The following is a 21,957-nucleotide window of genomic DNA, read 5'->3' as shown; positions in this document are numbered from 1 at the left end:
TAACTTTACCAGCAAAATTATGCAATTGACATCTCGTTTACAATATTATAAAATAATTTCAATCAGCACAACTTAATACTTTCCTCATCATAAAAGCTTACTCAGAGAATGAGCACTTAGCTATTATGAAGAATTTGAATTTGCAACATACACTTACTTGGAGTTTACAGTGACGTGCTTGACCTTGCCATCCGGCATAATGACAGCAAGGTCAACATCATCACTGACGATCTCATTCATGTTCTCATCGTCTGGGGGTTCGGGAGGGTATGTGATGGGCACATTGCCGTTGTTCTGTGGCTGTTTCATGAACTGCTTCGGGCTAAACTCCTTCCTACTTGTCTTGGCACTCATGGCCCTGCTGTGATAGAAAAAACACCACAATGTTAGAGTGATCTCCCCTTAGTCTACAGAGTTCAGTCAGGATGGATGAATAGAGGCAAGATACTTAAAAGATACATAAAATGATATATACAAAGATGGTTATTTTAGGGGAATTAGAAAGTTGGAAAAGATATATACAACAACGAATGAAACAAAATTACCTGACCATGCTATCACACTTTAATTTATTGTGACAGTTTGCAAAACTTTCAAAAACATAAATATTACAAATTATTAACCTGAAATTGCAATCAGATTGTTGCCGACGAACAAAGAATTTAAGAAATTCAGTATCATATGATGTTAATATGTGAGGATAATGAACTAGCTAACACCTGAAGAGTTGTTCCCCTTGATTCCCCAGATAGTTGTACAGATTAAGATATAATTCCTATACAAAGCTAAACAAGGCACTTCAGGAGGCATTACAGAAGCACACACTTCCGAGATAAGAGAAATAGTGTTAATTCACACACCCTCACAATAAACAATACCCCAACTGTTACAGGTACAGTCAACTTACAACTGGCTGACAAATATGTAACGAACGTTACAGGTACGGAAACCATTACATCAACATATTATTGTTTGTAGATTAGAAGTTTTGCTCATCTTCAAAGAATATGAGTTGTAACCGTTCTCAAGTGTTGAGCATCCTTTATCATTATGAGTTGTGTCTTACTCAAATCTTCAATAATCTGAAACCTTTGTAATTCAGACCTGGTCCCATTTTAAAACATTCCTAAAGTAAATTATGTTTTTCCATAGGAAAATATTATTGGAGCTGTGGAAACTCAATCTTTTCAGTTAGGACAATTTTCCATAACGTCACTATAACGTTTTCCTTATATAAGGTTTGTAGACCTGAGGTCTGCTCCATAAGCTAGCTATCCAAACTTGTCTTTATTATATTAATTGACCCCGTCACCTGGCTAATATGACCAGAAAATAGGATCTTTAAGGTTCAGTTTCAAGACAGGCCTCAGTACAGCTACCAAATTTAATTTAAGACTGATAACCTAAAACCTTTATTTACACGTAATTACTTAAACTCTGAAATGTCGTTATCAACATTTATGTATATAAGTTTCAGTGACGTCATTCAGAAAATTTAAGTTGGCATTTTCTTTTCTGAAACCAGAATTTAATGGAGGGCTTATCTACAATAATGTTTTGAATACATGTGAAATAAACGTTTCAGTTTTAATACACATGATTTTGTGGTAAACAGGTGTTTTTATAGTAGAAAATGATGCTATATTTGTATACATTTAAAATCCTTACAATAGATAATTACTTCATGACAGTGTAAATATGCTGTTCAAAATTTTTTATTTGTTCTAACATTTGAGAGGATTTGACCCATTCATGATTGTGAATCGTAAAATTACCAGGTTTCTTAATCTAGATTAACAGCATTCTGAATATTCAATTACTTGCAATATCAGACTGGTAAGCTTGTTTTATACATATAGACTTTATAAAATCCATTTCAAGCATTTCAAGCTAACAATACATTTGGATACGAAGTCGCCTGAGCACTTCCACTCCACTGGATAATGTATACCTTAAGCAGTTTGTATGCTAAACACTACAAAACAGTTTATATATCAAATCCTGCATCCTCAAAGTTTTGCCCCAATTTAATGTCGTAAGTGGCTACATGTAAATGCACATCAAAACCCCTCCCCATCAGTTAGTACCTCCATCCATCTTCATGAAATAGTCAAAATACACATGTATACATTTATATATGCAGTTATATAATTTTTGCACAGATTATAAAAGGATACCAAATGACAGAATGATTTAAATATCAGTTTCTGTATCAGTTTGAATATCAATAATATCATGAGGCCAAAATGCTACTATTAAATTATGATTGATATTTTGAAATACATGTAATAAATATTTTTTCTAAACTTTTCATTTGAAAATTCAAAATGGCAATCTCCATTTTTATTCAATAAATACTGAGTAACTGTCAAAACAGAAAGTATATTAGAGGAAACAATAGCATTATTGGCAGTTTTCTCTTTTAACGGCACCAACGGGCGTAATATGGGTCCATATGAAATTTGAAATCGTGATTTTGTCTGAATGAGAACTTGGAACAAATTAAGTTTGCTTGTTCTAGGATTCAAATTGAACTGCATCAGACAAAATATGGAAATGTTTATATTTCTAAAGAGATCTTTTGAAAAAATAAATAATAATTTATAATATGTATACATATTTCTTTTGTTTATATAAGACTTTGGTCTAGCAAACATGGTTTAGAAACTCTGATCAAAACTGCACAAATAGACTTCTTCGTTAACGTTGCAGATACAACTCAAAGTGCTGGGACTCTATAAGTTTAGGAAGTTAAGTTAAGAATTGAAATAAAACTCTGTTTTGTCGCAGCATCTAGGTACAGTGAAAACCTGAACATATTTATTACAGAATACTCTTCGTTTCATTTGCCACCTTGCTTCCCTGAAACAAACTTCAAGGTCCCACTTGAGTTTTTTCATAATCCCTTTTTCAATGAATTGTCAAATCCCTTTATAATAATTGCCTTCAATTTGCTAGATGATTGGTGGCAGTATAACAAGGTTTAATGTTTATAATGTGGCAGTATAACAAGGTTTAATGTTTATAATGTATATTAAGGTACAGCTGTGTTAAGATAGGTTGATGGCAGTATAACAAGGTTTAATGTTTATAATGTATATTAAGGTATACAGCTGTGTTAAGATAGGTTGATGGCAGTATAACAAAGTTTGATGTTTATACTGTATATTAAGGTACAGGAATAAAGATAGGCTGCAGTATATTTGTATGCACCTTCATGTTTACCTTGCGTCAACATTGCTGCAGGTGTGCAGTTTCTAATTACATGCACACACAGGTGAATTCTGTCCTTGAATACAGTTAAACAGGAAAAAATGTTTATTTACTTAACTAATCTTGTATAACACTGCTTACATTCATCAGCTGATAGGTACGTTTGATAAAATACCACATGTTATACCTACCAAACCTTCCGGGGGGAATCGCGAAGCCACAAAACGGTCACTAATGCAATGATAAACGTTTTTACAATCAAAATGATCTCCGGCGTTGGTGATAAGTATTCCTACCTGTTTCCTAGTTACGACAAGTCTTCGACCTCTCCGATACGCAAAGAAAAACTCTGTATTAGGTCATCGTGCCTCACCCAATATTTATCTGTCTGATATGTACAGGTAGTCGACACGTAGTACCACGTGTGTTTGTACTGAAGTTTTGATATAAATATACTGTAAATAATTTCAAATATATATATATACATGTAAACTTTGACCCCTGGAGCCACTCAGCCTTAAGTCTGGACACCAGCTGGTTGACACTGAGTTACTATCTTAGCTAGATCACCTTTTTCTTAATTACAGGTATATCTGAGCACTTGTTAGCCAAGACAAAAGGAACATCAGGTGTGACATTGTCCCCTACTCCGCACTTATAAAAACATCTCAACAGATACCTCTCACCATGTCAGGTGACAATGTAAACCAACAGATGGCTAACATTAAATCATACATTTTAATTATCTTAGTCAAATGTCTGTTATGCCATTTAAACAATGCTTGGTCAGTGGTAAAATAGAAAGTATTCCATACATTTTGTTTGATCAATTTCTTGTTTCCATTTGTTTTTCTTTTTTTAAGGCAACATTTTTCATAAGTAAAAAAAAGAAGAAATAGAACTTTGAATGCAATCAACAAATTTTTTAGAAAAATATTTTGCCCCATGAAGGAAGCTAACAGCAGATAACAANGGGGGTTCCATGTGGAGGAAAATTGAGGAAAATAGTGAAAATACATCATTTTTAAAGAATATTCTCATTTTTTTATTTTTTTTCTGAAGCCCCCCAAAAAAATCTTGAACCACCACTGTAACATACCCTATGTGCAGTTTAATCAAATAAAATTACCAATGTTTAACTAGGACAATTAATAAATATATCATTAACAAACCATATACCGTATTTGACCAAATAAGAAACTTGGTGTTCACCTATAGGAAAATTCATGTTTTTATCTTGGATCAGCAACCGTTATAATTCAACTTTACCCGTCTTTTAACCCTTTCAACACTAGGTAACTTTAGTAGACTCTACCATACATTTATTTGGATGAGTCCAATATGGTCTACAGTGGTGAAAGGGTTAAAAGGACTCGGGCAGGATTTAAAATGGAGTTGACTTGTCTACCAATAATCAAGATAGATTATTCAAATTTCCATATTAACATCTATTTAGTACCAAGACTTTTAAAAGTTAACAAAACACTTTATGTAACATCTTACAACCAATCAAGAACTGATCTAGGAGCTTTCAAGCACAGGTAAAAGTGCAGCTTCAGGTATTTATAGATTTACCTGTATAATGTATCGGATGAATTATTAATGAACTTGGGATACATTTTAGATAAGCTAGCTTCTGTATTTACAGGTATGTATCAGGGGTACCTGATCCGTGCAGACTAAGTGTACAATGTGAAGTCTGACACCACACAAAGTTATCGACATTTATAAAGTAGGTACGACAGAGTTGGAATACAGTGCTGGCCGGGGGCCTTCAGTATAGTATATAAGTGAGGTAGCACTCTTAAAGTCGGCGTCAGATCCACATTATCACAAGGAGGCATATACATCAACTTATATCCTCCAGTAGGGTGGTCCGGTGGTGTAGTACATAGTGCACTTGTCTTTCACCAAGGCGGCCGGGGTTCGATTCCCCAATCAAACGTGAAAAGGTTGGGGTCACCTCCCCACCACGTGGGTTTTTTCCAGGTACTCCGGTTTCCTCCCACACTAAGACCCCCCTTTAGCTAACATCCGGGCTAACAAGAGTGATTAATATAAGTTGAAATAACTTTTTTCATAATTGTTCTTAAATAAATAAAGTTAATATTTAATATTTAATATCCTCCAGGACACATACATGCACATGTTACACACCATAGCTAGTATAGTAGGATGTTGAACCCCATAAAACCAACACAAACTTACATAATTCTTCAGAAAAATTATCATCACTTTTCAGTTTAATGTTTTAAATGCATTCCATGTCTAATCTACACTTCCCCTCTATTCCCTGAAATGAATCAGGCTTAAGGTATTTGGAACTCTTCGTTACTAGAGATTCACCACAGAGTGCTGTCAGACCATCTACCTTAAGAAACAACGAATTGGTATCCTCCATACAAGGAATTTCCCTGTACATTTCAATGGTTCAATTTCCTGATTGATATTATATCACTCCATCTTTGCTTCCTTGTGCTTAAAAATTCAAGGGAAAATTGTAAATACCTGGTTTTTTAACTGCAAACTATACAGAGCCAATCAAAATACGGGTCCAAATACAGAACCATATAATGACAGAAAATTACATCCCTGTAAGGATACTTGTATCAACTTTTCAAAGCACTTTTGTTTTACTGAGAAATATGAGTATATTTGTGTGTGTATTAATCCACGTGTGATTATTTTGAATACCCGTACATTAATATTATATTTTCAGATTAGAAATTATGAAATATCATCAATTTAAAACTTCACTTAACATATGAAAATGTATACAACTAAGTCCATGATTGTAGATTCTAATAAGATAACTATTTGCAGAACTTATGGTAGAATTTAATCAGAGAAATCATTGTAGAATATGCACAGATATGTTAGATTTTAATGGCAGAAAACATAGATTTTAATGACAGAAAATATAGATTTTAATGCCAGAAAACATAGATTTTAATGACAGAAAACATAGATTTTAATGGCAGAAAACATACTATTAAATATTTATGACAAATTTTAATGGCAGAACACGTAGATTTTCATGGACGAAAAAAATACTATTTAACTTTTTATATAGATTTTAATGACAGAAAATTGATTGTAATGGCAGAAAACATACAGTTAAACATGTACATTTATGATAGATTTTAATGGCAGAAAACATTGCAATCAATCAATCTTTGGTAATATTTTGGGAGAAAATATTGTTAAATATTCATAGTTGATTTTATAATGATGCATGCATTGTAGAACATTTTAGATATATTTTAACGACACAGAAAACATCAGAGAACATTTCTGGTACTTAGCATAAAGGCAATAAGTCTAGTACAGTGGTCATACATTATAGATAGGGATTGATTTTGTTAGTAAATCAGGTACCTGTAGCAAGTCACGACCACACCAGATCTACTGGGGCAAATGGATAACCCAGACAACAGGTATACCCCAGCATTAACTCATTCACACCTGAAGTCACATTTGAACTCTTCCAATTTAAAGGCTGGAATAGTTCATTATGAAATTTCAGGGGTGAATGTGTTAAACTCATAATCATCTATTTTAATTATACATGTACATTAATAAAGCTGCACTAGTTTTTGTATAGCGTTATAATCCGATCAGTTCCAAAAGTAGGCCAGAGATTTCAAGGCTAACTGTATTTACAAACTAGTGTATACACTATTGATTATACCATACAATCATGTGTTTAAGTAAGCAAGTTAGAAATGTGAGTTTTATAGTATATGCATGACATCTATAGATATGTCAATATAGACATAGCAATATCTCTTAATTATAGAATTGATTTAACATTATTAAGTCTTTATTTCTATTACTGTACTGCATAAACATTACATTGTCTGATTCACTAGTTGTGCTTACTATAAGAAAATTAACAATCAGTTTCATATTACATACTGATATAATGTTATCTCAATAAAATACGATTTCAGCTCTAAAAGTGACACATTGGACTGGATTAAGATTTTAAGACTCTATATTCACTGCCAATTAAATATATTCATACATTTAAAACTTTGGTGTCCCACCATGAAATTTGTTTTTCTTTGCAAATGCCTTGACCTGATTGCCATAATACACCCTGGCCCTAAATATTCCTTTTCTCTTATCTTCATTCACTTAAACATAAAATGCTTCATCTTCTGAACCACACCTTCTGACCCACAGCACTAAAGCAACCTCAGGTTTTGGAGCATAACAACCTTCGGGTTTAGCCTTGACCTCTGAGCCACAGTAACATTGATACTCAATAGAAATTGTTGCTCTACCAAAGTGTAATGAATTCTAACCCTGGCTTAGCAACAAATTTTACTATAAATTCTAATGTGTAATGACCTTTGGGTCTGACCTTGACCTCTATCTACAACATCATCAATAATTATGATAACTGTCATTGTTCTCAAGTGTTGGCATCTACCTTTGACCCCCGACCCACAATGCCATGGCCATTGTCCTCCCCCTAGTAAAATTAATTTCAAAGTACCAACAGTGCAAATCAATTATCTTTTAATATTTTCAGGAATGAAATTGGCAATGTCAGTGAGCTCTAAAGACAAAATAGTTTTTTACAAATACACTCTTGTTGTTTACTTTTCAACAATCATCTGAAAGTCATAACTGTGAAACAAAGTAGAAATTAATTTTTAAACAAAACAACAATTTTATATTACTTCAGTTCTAGTTTAAACAACAAAACATGTAGAAAATTCTCCTAAAACAATGACATTTTTTACGTACCTTCATTCCAAGCAAAACGTGTTTGCCTTACCTGAGATGCAGGTTTATGGATGCTAACAGTTATTTACCGGGATAGTTAATCATCACTTGGTACAAGGCCAGGTAGACATATCTATATTGTCTTCTCCTGTAGTGGACAACATACTACAGCACTTACCAGCGCCAATAATACTGTTACTTTTCCTAATTACTGCAGCCTTACATTCCACACTGGTCCTTAATGAGATATTCACAGGTACGCTGAATACCTGTGTTCTATTAATAGCCCCTTCGATGGTGAAGGCGGTTAGGATTATGACTTCATCACAGATTCTATCTGTTTATGTACGTATAAAATAGTATATGCCTCATATGGCTTCAGGCAGAATACAGTCCAAGGTAGAAATCCACGAATATGCAAAACCGCGGCAAAACTTCTGTACCATTAACAACAATGAAACAAGTGATTGTGTTGGTTGGTAGATTTGACTATAGGTATATAGATGTATACAAGGTACAGTACAACTATTCCTGTTAGGACGACCCACACACACCTCGAAGGAAAGATCAGGTTTAGATTTATCTGCTGTATAAACAGAAAATAAGTCTGATCAAACAGTCGACTGTTGGTTCTGTGTGATTACATTGGAACCAGTACTATAGGTATATATAATGACTGGTAAAACAGGTCCCTGGTAAGGACCCTCTTGTACTCCAGAAAAATATCAGCACACTGTACACCAACTGTAATTTATACAGTTCTACAAGCTGAAACTATATGAATCCAGACACTCCGTAATCTGGAAAACTCACTTTAACAAAAGTTGAATTTTTCACAAAGACAATTTATTTTAAAATAGATGCATCACTAAAGGATTCAATATGAGCAAATGTAAATTTGTCCATAGTTCAAGTTGTAGACTGTTTTGTGCTAAGAGAATTGTGTTTCTGTTTTATGTGTTTCAGTGCATGCTATCATCATAATGTTGTCTGCATAAACTACTGTAGCTGCAATCAGCCAAGGCCATGGTTGGTTTGTGTTTTACGTCCTACCTGTTTTATGAACCAGGTTTTGGTGGTGGAGGAAACAGGAGTACCCAGAGAAAAAAGCATGACCTGCGGCCAGTACCTGGCGACTGCCCCACGCAGGACTCGAACCTGCGACCCAGTGGTGGTGGTGGTCGGGGGGGGCTAACGACCGTTGAGGGCCACCACAGCCCCGATCAGCCAAAGGGACGAACAAATAACCTGACCCAATTAATGCAGGGGCGAGTGGGCTTATTACAGGAGACAATGAATTAGCATTCTGTGCCTTTCTTCTCACTGCTATTTACCAGTCATGGGTTAATTGCAAGATTAATACGGTTGTGTTCATTGTAAATGTTGTCTTTGAAAACAAATCAGGTCTCTGTAATAATAACAATTTGTCTGCACTGTCATTTGTGTTGCTTTATATTAAATATATCTCTGGAAGGAATATTTGACAACTGACCTCTTTTCTCCCACTTATCATGAAACTGGTTCTGAATGGTGTTTGGATAATCTTAAGAATTGTTTGCTCAGAGAGAGATCTTTCTTTCATCAGCGATTTTGTCGATTGACAGCTATTTTTTGGGTGGTTGATATTACATGTAGGATACAAACGTGAAAAATGCCAACAGCGAGTTCTGTATATCAAAACAATTTGTTCTCTTAAAATATCTCGGAATATTATGATTTTCTAAATTATCAAGACAACTTTTTTTCACTTTTACCTCGCACTAAATTAATGTATTCTTTTGGAAATCAGTCGATAGTGCATTATATTTTAAGTGTCTCAAGTTGACCTGCTGTGTCTATTGAAATAAAGTCTGCAAAATAATCCATGTATTAGTTTAGTTTCTGCTTCTGATACAGCTCTTTAAAACTTAAACAACACAAAGAAAAGTTCACAAGGGCATCACAAAAAGCATGTCTGGGCTATGTGCGTTATCAATCATCCTTTAAAAAACTTGGCACCTAGATTTCACACTTTACATGTCAGGGACACGCAGTCTTGTGATAAAGTCGTCTAACAATCAAACTTGATATCTGATCGTTCTCTATCGTTTCCGACTGAATGATCCTGTAGGGGAATGTCACAAAGTACGGAATAACACACCTGTCTGATAGGTATTTCATACACAGCCTTATATGTCCTTAGAATCTGAAAGATTTGAAAAATCTGAAAAGTTGTCGGTATTGTATAGTGTTGAGACTTTACCAATACATGCGAGTAGAGTATTAAAATGTGATGTTCTTGAATATTGTTATAAACTGTCAACATATGTGACATCATTTGTAGAGTTGAGTTTTGAAATATTTGAAATAGCACCTTATTTTTGTTCATCAGCTTATTAATGTGATAATGTGTCATTTTCAATAATATGCAATGATTAGGTTAAATTTTCATAATCAATGATTATCACACATGTATCTATAAACATTCATTTACAAACAAAATCTTACAATTTTGGACAAAAAACATTGATTGCACATTGATATAAGTTGATCATCTTTGTGTTTGTTTTGAGAAATTCGTAAAATATTTGAAAAATGTCAAATACACAGGCTACAGAAAATAACACCTAGTGTAGGTGTGAAGGATCATGACGAATCCAGAAAGTGTTCCAACTAAAACGCTGACAAAATTTAATGATGTAAAACTTGACGAATTTCTGTAACCCGAGAATATTTACCTGTCCAATGTTACTTCCGAAACACACCTGTATTACGTTAGTCACTCGTAGAAAATGCATTCGTAGCGGTTATTCTCTGAGAAGTTTTAAATAAACGCCATGAGATGGTAGCCTATTCACTTTGTTCGATGGAATCAATCTGGGCGACGCCCACCTGAGACTAATCAATATATCGCCTCATATCTCCCCAACCAGAAATATTCCCCATTCATTGAAATCCTGAATCAATCTTTATACGACAAAACCACAAGCAGGAGACCCACAATGCCCCACAGAGTTCGCAAGCTCCCTGTCGTTGTTGGACTCAAAATATATTTTTTTATAAAGTGTCAAAGGTATTCAGTGTATTGCAAAACCCACCTTTGATACAAGAAAGTCAATGATTGATATTTTTATATTTCAAATTTCTTTCATACATATTCATTATGCATCTTTTTTCTGCACAGACGTCAACATTCCCTATTTTTAACTGTATCTACTAGATCATAATAACATGAATCACACATATAGATGTCTATATAAGGGAGATTTTCAGTCTATTTGTTTCCCCTCAGATACAAGCAGATACAGTTTCCCTTTTTAACTGCACTGTCTATATAGTTGTTTTTATTTGCCCCACTTGCGGTTCTGCTCACTGCGCACATGCAAGTACGACAATACACCAGATGGTGGACTGTACTTTATTGGAAGAAGAAGAAGCTATATATGTAAGATTTTCCTATTGTGAAATACAGAAAATAAATATTTAACAAAAATACACAATTTTTTAACAATATCTTTTCTGAAATTAATGGATTTACTAAAAAAGACATTTCTTACCATTTTGTTTTTTGATAAGTATATTTACAAAACATGTATCATCTATATTATATGTATACCTACAGAATGTATCGCAGAGCCCTACATGGACACAGTTTTCGTACCACACAGTGGCAGCAGAGTTAAGGTGTTTAAAGCTTGTGGACAGATATTGAACTAAGGCTTGATAACATCTGAAGAGTATGAGTACAATGCAAAAACTGGGTTAAGAAAGGAGTCGGAAAAGTCAAGGTCATACCTACTTAAAAATAGAGGTCAAGGTCATACAACTTTCACTTTCTCGTACATAACCACTTCATCCCTTCAATGAAAACAGATTTTAATTTGTTCTTGGGAGTGAGGGACAGCCGTGATGTTGAGATGGTAGAACTTTTATATTAAGTAGTTCTGTAAGATCAACAAGCTTGTTTCATGGAATCAATCTGAAACTGTCTTTACATCCATTTAAGGTTTGACTCATGATTTCTCTATGGTATTTATCTTACACTTAACAAGATCAGACTGAAGTAAGATATTAATATTCTCAATAGCACATTTATACTCTATCTTACTGTTATAACACTGTATGCTCTTTGAGGCTCATATTTACCTGGTTATTACCATGAGAGCCCTTTGAGGCTCATATTTACCTGGTTATATATATCCATATAGGCTCATATTTACCTGGTTATAACCATGAATGTTCTTTAAGCCTCATATTTACCTGGTTATATTCCATGTTTGATATTAAAGGCTTGTGATTATTACCTGGTTATGACCAGAAAAGCTTTTTGAAGCTCATATTTACCTAGTTATAATGATGAAAGCTCTTTAAGGTTAATTTCACCTGTTTGTAATCATGGAAACTCTTTGAGGCTCCTATTTACCTGGTTATAACCAGGAAAGCTCTTCTTAACTTTACCTAGTTATAAATATGAAGCACTTTACAGCATGTATTTACCTAGTTATGAACATAAAGGCTCTTTTAGGCTCATATTTACCTGGTTATAATGATAAAGATTCATTTAGGCTCATATTTACTTGAGCATAACCATGACGCCTCTTTGACGACGACCTGTTTATATATATGTAGGCTGTTTCAGGCTCACCTTTAACTAGTTTTACTAACCATGAAACATTCAAATATATTTCGCTAGTTTTATTTACATTTCACAGTTTAACGAAAATTTTAACAGTTCGATAAAAGTTGAATTTGTACCCATTTAACATTTTATAAAGACAAGGACAAGCCCCCCTGGATTGAACAGAGGAGGATACTACAGTCAGATACCATTACGAACAGATCAAATAGGATTTAAAAGCTATAACACACATAAAATCTATGTTTTACATCTAAGAAATCGGTTTATCTCCCCTGATCTGGGCCGTAATGACCAAAACCCACAACGTTGACCTCCAGGCCTGGGGCAGCTTGACCAGAACTTGACCACATTCGGATTCAATCAACATCGTAATTGTCATTCTTACTATCTATCAAAGACCCATCACACACGCCTCACAGAGTCTGACACAAATGAAAATCACTCAATCGAAAACAATTAGCCGGTAAGCCTTGTAGGACTATATCAACACTAGCTATGATATATAGGTATTTAATACCATCTGACAAGTAGGATGTGAAAGGTTGGGGGAGTACGTAGCTGTTTAGGTATCAATATTAAGCTGTCATTTGTACAAAAAGGAAGAGTAATTCCGTGTTTAATGGGAACATATCTTACTACCTGTTAAAGCCAATCCTTTCTACACTTCTCTTCATGAGGAAAGTTCATTTAAGAAATCATCTGTATAAAGACATTAAAAATATAAGAAACAAGGTTGTGTGGAGAAGGCTACCAAAAAACCAAACATTGACTGGCTTGCTTGATTTGAGTATCCCTGCAGCGGTGTAATTTTTATTCAACTGAGTAAAGCACCTGCTCAGCCAGTTTGCTTTTCTTGCACCCAGCAAATGTTTGGCCTCTCATGGTTATAATTAAAGTCCACTTTGAACCTAAAAAAAGTTTGTAAACTGAACATACACCTAGTATGCTCCTGTCAATATGGAAGCAAAACATAATGCAAAGTCCAACCAAAGAAATGGAGCTTAACACATAGTCTAAACAAAATTAGTAAATTGGAAAATATAGGTCACTGTGACTTATATTTAGAAAACTGGTGTAGTAACTTTTATAGAACTCTGTGAGACCACTCTGGGTGCAGGTTGGGTGGCACAGTGGATAACACACTTGCCTTTCACCAAGGCGGCTGGGGTTCGATTCCTCGATTGGATGTGAAAAGGTATGGTGTTATCTGCCTTAAATACCACATGGGTTTTCTCCGGGTACTCCCGTTTCCTCCCACATTAAGACTTCCCGTGCGTAACATCCAGGCCAATAAAAGTGATTAATAAAAGTTATAAAAACTTGTTTCATATAATTGTTGTAAAATAAAGTTTATATTTTAACTCTTAGAGATGTATCCTCATAAAATGTTTGATGACTGTTGGACTTCAAGTATTAGAGACATGGAGCTAAATGGAAAGTTAGTTTCAAAATATAGGTCACAGTGACCTAACTTTGCTATAATCGTGTAGTACTCCTCAATATGAATCCACATATGAAAATTGATGACAATTAATGGACCTCTAGTATTAGAATGATAGAGCTAAATAAAAAATCTAAAACCCAAAGTCTGACAAAGGCGTTATCGTTCCACGCACACAGACTGATAACTCGGTCATTAACACATTCACCCCTGGAGACACATTTGAACTCTTCCAATTCAAAGGTTGGAATAGTTCATTGTGAAATTTCAGGGGTGAATGAGTTAAAGTAGTTTAAGACTATATGTCGCCTCCGCATCTTCCATCATTTCATTCTCTGTGTTCCTTTGTATGAATAATGTGTTGAATACAGGTAAAATTAGGCAGCTTAATTGTGCCTGGTTATACACCTTCTCAGTTCTTTCCCTGTCCTGACCTGACATATCTACATCACTGAGACTGACAGATGGACACTGACATTGATGAGGTCAACGTTTCTGGGACTCTCTACCTAACTAACCTCTATATATGTCACTGAAAATAATTCAATTAACATGAAGATTTTTTATACCAACTAAATATAAAATATACTCACAGAAGAAAATTAATGTAAATATTAACATGAATTTAACTCATTCACCCCTGAAATTTTATAATGAACTATTCCAACCTTCGAATTGGAAGAGTTCAAATGTGTCTTCAGGGGTGAATGAGTTGAAATGATTATATAAATGGTCTTTTACTAGTAATATTTTATATACATGAAGATGTTTCTTCTTTCATTGTTTGCTTGGCTATATTAAAAGCTTTCATCTGTTGGTATGAATTCCTTGAATCCTCAGAAAGGGAAAGTAACAAGGCTTTTATCAACATCCAAACCAATACCCTAGCTTACTCCCTTTGACAGGCGCAGCAGCTTTTCAGACGAGGGAACAAATTACAAAATGTACTTACAAAATGTACTAACTCCAGGTTCCACTTGTTTTAAGCCAGGTTATCAAATGTAGAGAGCAACTGAAGATAACACCAAAGTAAAAGGGAAAACAACATAAAAACAGATTTAAAATCCAGCTTAGAAGACATCAGAAGCAAAACCAGCTGATTTGTTAAATATCAAATACGGCAACCACAAGATGTCGTCAGTCAACAAATCTGAGAAATAAATGTTAATACTTTTACCAAGACAATGGGATATCCAGTGAAAAACAGAACGTTTTTATTAAGTATTAAATATATGTCATTCGAAATTCAGACTCGGATTTAGAATGTGAATGTCTAGAATATTATGAAAAAACATCAGTCCTGAGTTGCTGATGAGAACAGGTAAGACGAGGAGACCTGAATAGGACAGGATTGAGGTCACTGCTTTATCCCATCATCATACACAGCTAGACACTCAGGCATGCTGGGTTATACAGCTGGAAACCAACTTATTTTGATGCCGACTAGAATATGTTTTTTGTAATTTATAAATGTGTATACGAGATCTATAGTGCGGTGTATTAGTATGCTCGATTTTGCAACTCATACCTTATAGGATTAATAGAATCTCTCACCCCCTTGGGGGCGAGATAGGGGAAACTCAACCTGAGGGGGGGGGGGGGGGGGGGGGGAAACTCAACCTGAGGGAGGGGAAACTCAACCTGAGGGGGAAGATTTTTAAGATGCCAAACGCGAGGCTATGTCGAGTAAAAGAGCGGATACACCTGTCCAGGGTTAATTGTGCATGTGACACAAACCTGTAAATTTCTCAAACAAATGACTGTGATATACCTGTAAACCTGTAAATTTCTCAAACAAATGACTTTGATATGCCTCTACACCTGTCAATTTCTCTGTCTGACACAGTTGCCACATTATACCTTTGACATACACCCTGAATGTTTCTGAGACTGATTCGTGCGACATACTAAAATGTGACATACCTATGGTGTATACCTGTTGTTTCTGAGCCTCATACCTGTGATATGTTGCACCTGTGAATTACCCAGACTGATGCCTATGTCATACCTACTGTATGACATACCTATGTCATACCTATGACATACCTGTGACATACCAGTGAGATACACCGGTATGCTTCCATGTAGACCGATACCTATGAATTTTGGTGTGACATACCTGTTACATACACCTGTACATATTTCTTAGACTCATACCTGTAATATACACATGTAAATGACCAAGACTAATGCCTTTGACATACCTGTGATGTAAACATGACATACACCTGTATGCTTATATGTAGGCGGAGATACCTATGAGAGTGTGACATACATCTGTATGATTCTTAGACGCATACCTGTGATATGCATATGTAAAAAAGACATACACTTGTATGGTCTATGCAGACTGATGCCTATGATGCTGTTTCATACCTGTTACATACACCTTTGACATACCTGTGACGTACATTAAGTGACATACCCCTGTATGCTTCCAAGACTGATACCTTATGACATAGCCGTGATGCTGTGACATACACCTGTATTTTTCTGAGACAGATCCCTATGACATACCTGTATTATACACCTGAATGTGTCCCAGACAGATACCTGTGATGTAGCCATGATATATGTAATAGATTCTAGTTTGTACGTACCTGTATACGTACCCCAACAGATACCTGTGATTAAGGTGTAAAGGAGTCAGTGTGATGAGGTAACCAGGTCTAGGCTTCATCACACAATAATAAACAGGTAAAAAGACACATCTGATATTGCATTCTCACCTCAATCAAACCACAACTTTTAGGCAATCTGCACTTAAGATACATACAATTGCACTTAAATATTCACGTCATACCAATTAGATTGCTTGTCTAGCGATCAATAAAATCTCTGTCCAATATAAGTAAAAATGTAGAACTAAGTGATATCAAATTTTTATGAGATATTAAATTCATTTTTTTTTTATAATTGCATGTACAGCAAGCCTTGGAATCAATTAAAACATTGCATCCTGCTCAATATAAACATTATTTCACCATCACTTGAATAGACCCCAATGCTGAATAAAAATACAATTGATTCAGAAGAAATTATCTATGACAAATTGTGTCTTGATTTTTAAACTCACAGGTCGTGAAACTTGTTTGACAAATTAAAATGTATTTAAGTGGAGAATATTTATCAACTAGATGGGAAAAGGTGTAAACCCAACTGTTCCCCAGATATTTATCTGCCCAAATTTTTCTTTCCAAAGGTCCAGGGGGGGGTCCAAAGCTTCCGGTAATCCCCTCCCCATCCCTAACCTGTCAATTTTGTAGAGACTGTACACAAATTAAACAATGCCTGTCAGGCATTTCATATTTTTCTTTTAATTGCTAATTACCATTTTAAGTATACCAACAATTAAGATAAGTACATCAGCTACCTTACTGCGACATAAAGCCGTAAAATTATCTCCTGATTCAAGTTATATACTTAATCATCTCACTTGGTTTGACACCATGACACTTGAAAAGTATATACATATGAATATACATGTATTAGTATGGATTAGAAAAGCAAATACATTTGTATATTAAGTACGTATTTATAAAACACCTGGGTAATACTGAATTATTTCCTGATACATGTATATAATGCTTGGTACTGAAAACGGAAATAAAGGGAGACAACTGATCTCGTGACCGAAGGGTTGTGGGTTCAAGTCACGGCACGGCACTGTGTTGTATCTTTGAGCAAGATAATACTTGCTGTTCCAGTCTACTCGGCTGTAAATGAGTACGGGGTTGGGCAGTGCTAGAATTGTTGAATGCTTATATATAGCTGTGAGCACCGAAATGGCAGCTCCGGCTGTATATGCTCCACAGGGAGTTGAGAAAGATATTGGCTGGTTGCAAATTTAAGGCCCTATAGTTAACCACGGATAATAATTTGTGAACCACTTTGAGACGAAAGACGGGGTTGGGCAGTGCTAGAATTGTTGAATGCTTATATATAGCTGTGAGCACCGAAATGGCAGCTCCGGCTGTATATGCTCCACAGGGAGTTGAGAAAGATATTGGCTGGTTGCAAATTCAAGGCCCTATAGTTAACCACGGATAATAATTTGTGAACCACTTTGAGACGAACTACGAACTAGGTTGTGATAAAGTGGTTTATAAGAACGCCGAATTATTATTGTTATCTTTTACAGGTAAAATGTGAATGGTAACATAATTATATTTTGACACAGATGTACTTAACATTTGACCGAAGAGAAAGCTGTCATTAAGCTAAAAAGCAAGACATGTGTAAGTTGAATTTCAAGCTGAATAAAATCATGTTACATATTGCTTCAAATCTTCCATGATAAAGATCATGGTCAGGTGACCTTACAATTAACCAATCAGGGGGCTGCTGGCAAATCTTCATTCTATAGTCCCTTATTAAAAGCACATATCTGATTGGTCAATACATAATAAAGAATCATCTTTTTCTTTATTTCCCATTCCCCGGCTGGGGTTTGCTTCACCGATCGGACGTGAAAAGGTATGGGGTCACCTGCCCAACCATGTGGGTTTTCTCCAGGTTCTCAGGTTTCATCCCACACTAAGACCCTGCGCAATTTGTACATTTCCTTGAATTTGAATAGCTACACTCATACTTCCCATAGGGACACTATAATGACCAATGTACAATATAAATATATATCTGTATATATATAAGGAAGGTGATGTGAATCGCGTTGACCTTTTGATACCTATGGTATTGTTGTAATTCTAGATGAACCTGATGTTGAAAACCTGGAGACAGACCATCCTTAATGAGTACAATACAGTATAAAGTATTGTATACAGTCTGATTCAGTACTTAATCCGATACCAGAAAATTCCATAATAGGCTTTACGGGTTGGGTTTTCCTAGTATTACACCTGATATGTGTAGGGAACAGATTGTATCTAGCTGTGACAATGAGACAGGTAAGTTATCTACCTGTGACAACAGGTGAGGTAGCTTAACAATCTAATAACAAAAACAAAATATCATTGATGTTTTCATTTATATAATGATTTTATTTATCATTATTATCATTAAATTTCATGAAAAGATCTATTTGTAAATTTTCCTACTTATCCTACCCTGAGACTTTGCCTTGGACCGGGGCCTGCTTGGTCACCTTATAAATTACATGGTCAATTAGTATACCTATAGGTAGTTTTATACTACAATCTTCATTTCTCAAAAACATGTTACTTTTTAATGGAAAAGCTTTAATTATTATTACTAGTATAACATTCAGAAGCTTACAAGTGTTTTGCAATAAAAAAATAAAAATAAAATTAACTTATTTTCAAATTTGAAATCTTTGTATGTATGGAGATTAGAGCTTAGTTTACTCTACATATTGTATATGGGCCTATACATTCCTTGCATAGTAACCTACATAACTCAAGATTTTTAACAAAAGGGACCTCACCTTCTTTTGTAGATTTCTGACCCGATATGTATCTGGTTATTTATAATAAACTCAGCAAATTCTGTATCCCACGCATGAAAACATACCTTTAATCATAACAGTATACCTTATCAATTTATTCCAGTGTTACATGTAATATCTGCTTGAGTTTGATGCATTTTATATGTGAAATCATTTATTCCTACTAGTCAAGCTACATCAAGGATCTGCATCTAGCCCCCTTTTGTTTTAATGGAATTCATTTTTATCTTGAGGCCTATCAACACAGGACAGGTCATTAAGGGTCAATAAAAGGTCAAAAGACATATGGCAAAAGAAAACAATGACATCAACAAATGAAAAGGTTAAAGACAAATCTCAAACTGAAAAGTAAAAGTGGCTATACCTGTTTCTTTATGAACAGATCAACACTTTTTAGTGAGTAATGTATTGAAAATGTATGTGATATACGTAGCATTAGTTTTATGAATTTTCACTACAATGTCAAATTGGACCGTTGCCCTTTTCAACTCACCCTTCTATGTTTACAGTTTGTTAGAGTGAAATCAACTAGGAGTCAAAGTGAGTTACACTATATATTACATCTGTTGACAGAGACCTTACAACTACAGAGAGAACCCTATAAATGTACTACATTTCCTTATGTGCTACCTTCACGGTGCTGACCAGTAAGTTATCATGTATTTCTGTATTTTCTGTCGATATGTTTCTTCACTTTTTCCCACTGATGTGCCTACTTTATTTGCTATGGTTTACCGGCCTTTTTAAGTTTGCACAACAGCAAGCTTTTGTTTATTTCACTATTGGGCTACCTTGCTTAGGTTGCACAACATTAACTTTTTGTTTTATTTTACCAATGGGCTACCTTGTTAGGTTGCACAACAGTACATTTTGTTCTATTTTACTGGTATGCTTCCTTTTAAGGTTGCATAACAGTAAGTTTGTGTTGTGCAGGCAACACAAAAAACAGTTAACTTTACTCACAGAGCTTCCATAGGGGTCAGATGATATTTTAATGGCCACAACATACCGGTATCCTCCTCTGTCAGGTGCCACTTAGGCATACAGACACATTCATTTGTAACAAAAGAGTTGAAACTAGGATTCGAACCCAGGACCTTTGTACTCTGGGTAATTGCTGACTAAATGAGCTACCTGATCACCAATAATTGACCACCCAGGCAAATCCAGTTTTAGATTGCTGCACAAATATCATTTTGGAACAGGCAGATTTTTTAATGTCGGTGTAATACTACAATAGTTGCGTATAATTTTTTGATGAAATCATTCAATCTGAAATAATTCAGACATCAGTTAAGGCAGAAAGTCCTTCCACTTTTCTACTGTATACAGGTATTGAAAAATTACCCTTTAGAAAGTTTTGTTATTATACCCAGTAATGTTGCAGAAATGTACAAATATAACCAGAATCATGACTTCTAGCTAGCACAGTGAATGAGCTCTCTAGTTTATAATGAAGGCGTCGAGGAATGAATCCCCCAGTAACTCCAAGTAAAACAAAATAAAAAAATATTGGAACTCTTCTTTGTTGGAGGTACAACCCAGAGTGCTGGGACTTTCACCTTTAAAGGTCAATGTTAACAATCAGCTGACTAATTATCAGTATAAAAAGGCAAACAGGCATGATCAGAATAGCAGTCAAGAAAAGGTCAAGGTCATGGCTATTTATTACTCTCAAACACTTCCATTCACAATTCACAGACCCTTAATTACCAGCATGGTTAAACATGTGTTATTTTCCAAAAACTAAATACTCTTGGAATCCGCCAAGTCAACATAGGAACAACTAATGATCTTGGGCCCACAATAAGTACAAAGGATGCCTAGGTGTGTACACTGGGGTGCTGACCTACTACACAAACTATATACACAGGCCCATTGTCCAGCAGACTGACCACTGGTCACTTTAACCATAATCTTTACAAACCTATACATCTACAAATCCTTGATTTAAATGTGAGTCAAGAGAGAAATGGAATCTGTGTATTATGTATAAAATCTGACCCTTGCATTACCTCACTATATACCTCACTAAATACCAGAGATCAAAATCTGAACTAATTGAGAAGAACTGACCTGCGTGTACCAGGGAAATAAGGCCTGATATGAAAGTCTACCAGTCTGTGTATATACAGGAGATCATACTTGATATAAAGATCTACCTGTACATACCTGAGATCAGACCTGATATCTAGATATACCTGTACACACCTGAGATCAGACCTGATATAAAGATCTACCTGTACATACCTGAGATCAGACCTGATATGAAGGTCTACCTGTACATACCTGAGATCAGACCTGATATAAAGATCTACCTGTACATACCTGTGATCAGACCTGATATAAAGGTCTACCTGTACATACCTGAGATCAGACCTGATATGAAGGTCTACCTGTACATACCTGAGATCAGATCTGATATAAAGATCTACCTGTACACACCTGTGATCAGACCTGATATAAAGATCTACATGTACATACCTGAGATCAGACCTGATATTAAGATCTACCTGTACATAC

At 35.1% G+C, this 21,957-nt stretch overlaps 1 protein-coding gene across 12 annotated transcripts in view; it reads right to left on the bottom strand.

Annotated features, from left to right (window-relative positions):
* LOC110463716 (titin-like) overlaps positions 1–21,957 on the bottom strand; it is a 116,583-nt gene that overhangs the window by 55,431 nt on the left and 39,195 nt on the right. For 9 of the 12 annotated variants that reach the window (XM_021518521.1, XM_021518526.1, XM_021518529.1 and 6 more), the window contains exon 2: positions 158–361. In XM_021518521.1, coding sequence (XP_021374196.1) covers positions 158–361 — 204 coding nt within the window. Of the gene's footprint in view, positions 1–157; positions 362–3,509; positions 3,529–16,609; positions 16,666–21,957 lie in introns of those variants that run through there. The other 3 variants (XM_021518531.1, XM_021518527.1, XM_021518522.1) reach the window with 3 other exon arrangements.

Source organism: Mizuhopecten yessoensis, unplaced genomic scaffold (genome assembly GCF_002113885.1).
Source record: "Mizuhopecten yessoensis strain PY_sf001 unplaced genomic scaffold, ASM211388v2 scaffold10921, whole genome shotgun sequence".
NCBI lineage: Eukaryota > Metazoa > Mollusca > Bivalvia > Pectinida > Pectinidae > Mizuhopecten > Mizuhopecten yessoensis.
Note: the sequence above shows the minus strand (reverse complement) of the source record. Positions and strands in the feature narration are given on the sequence as shown.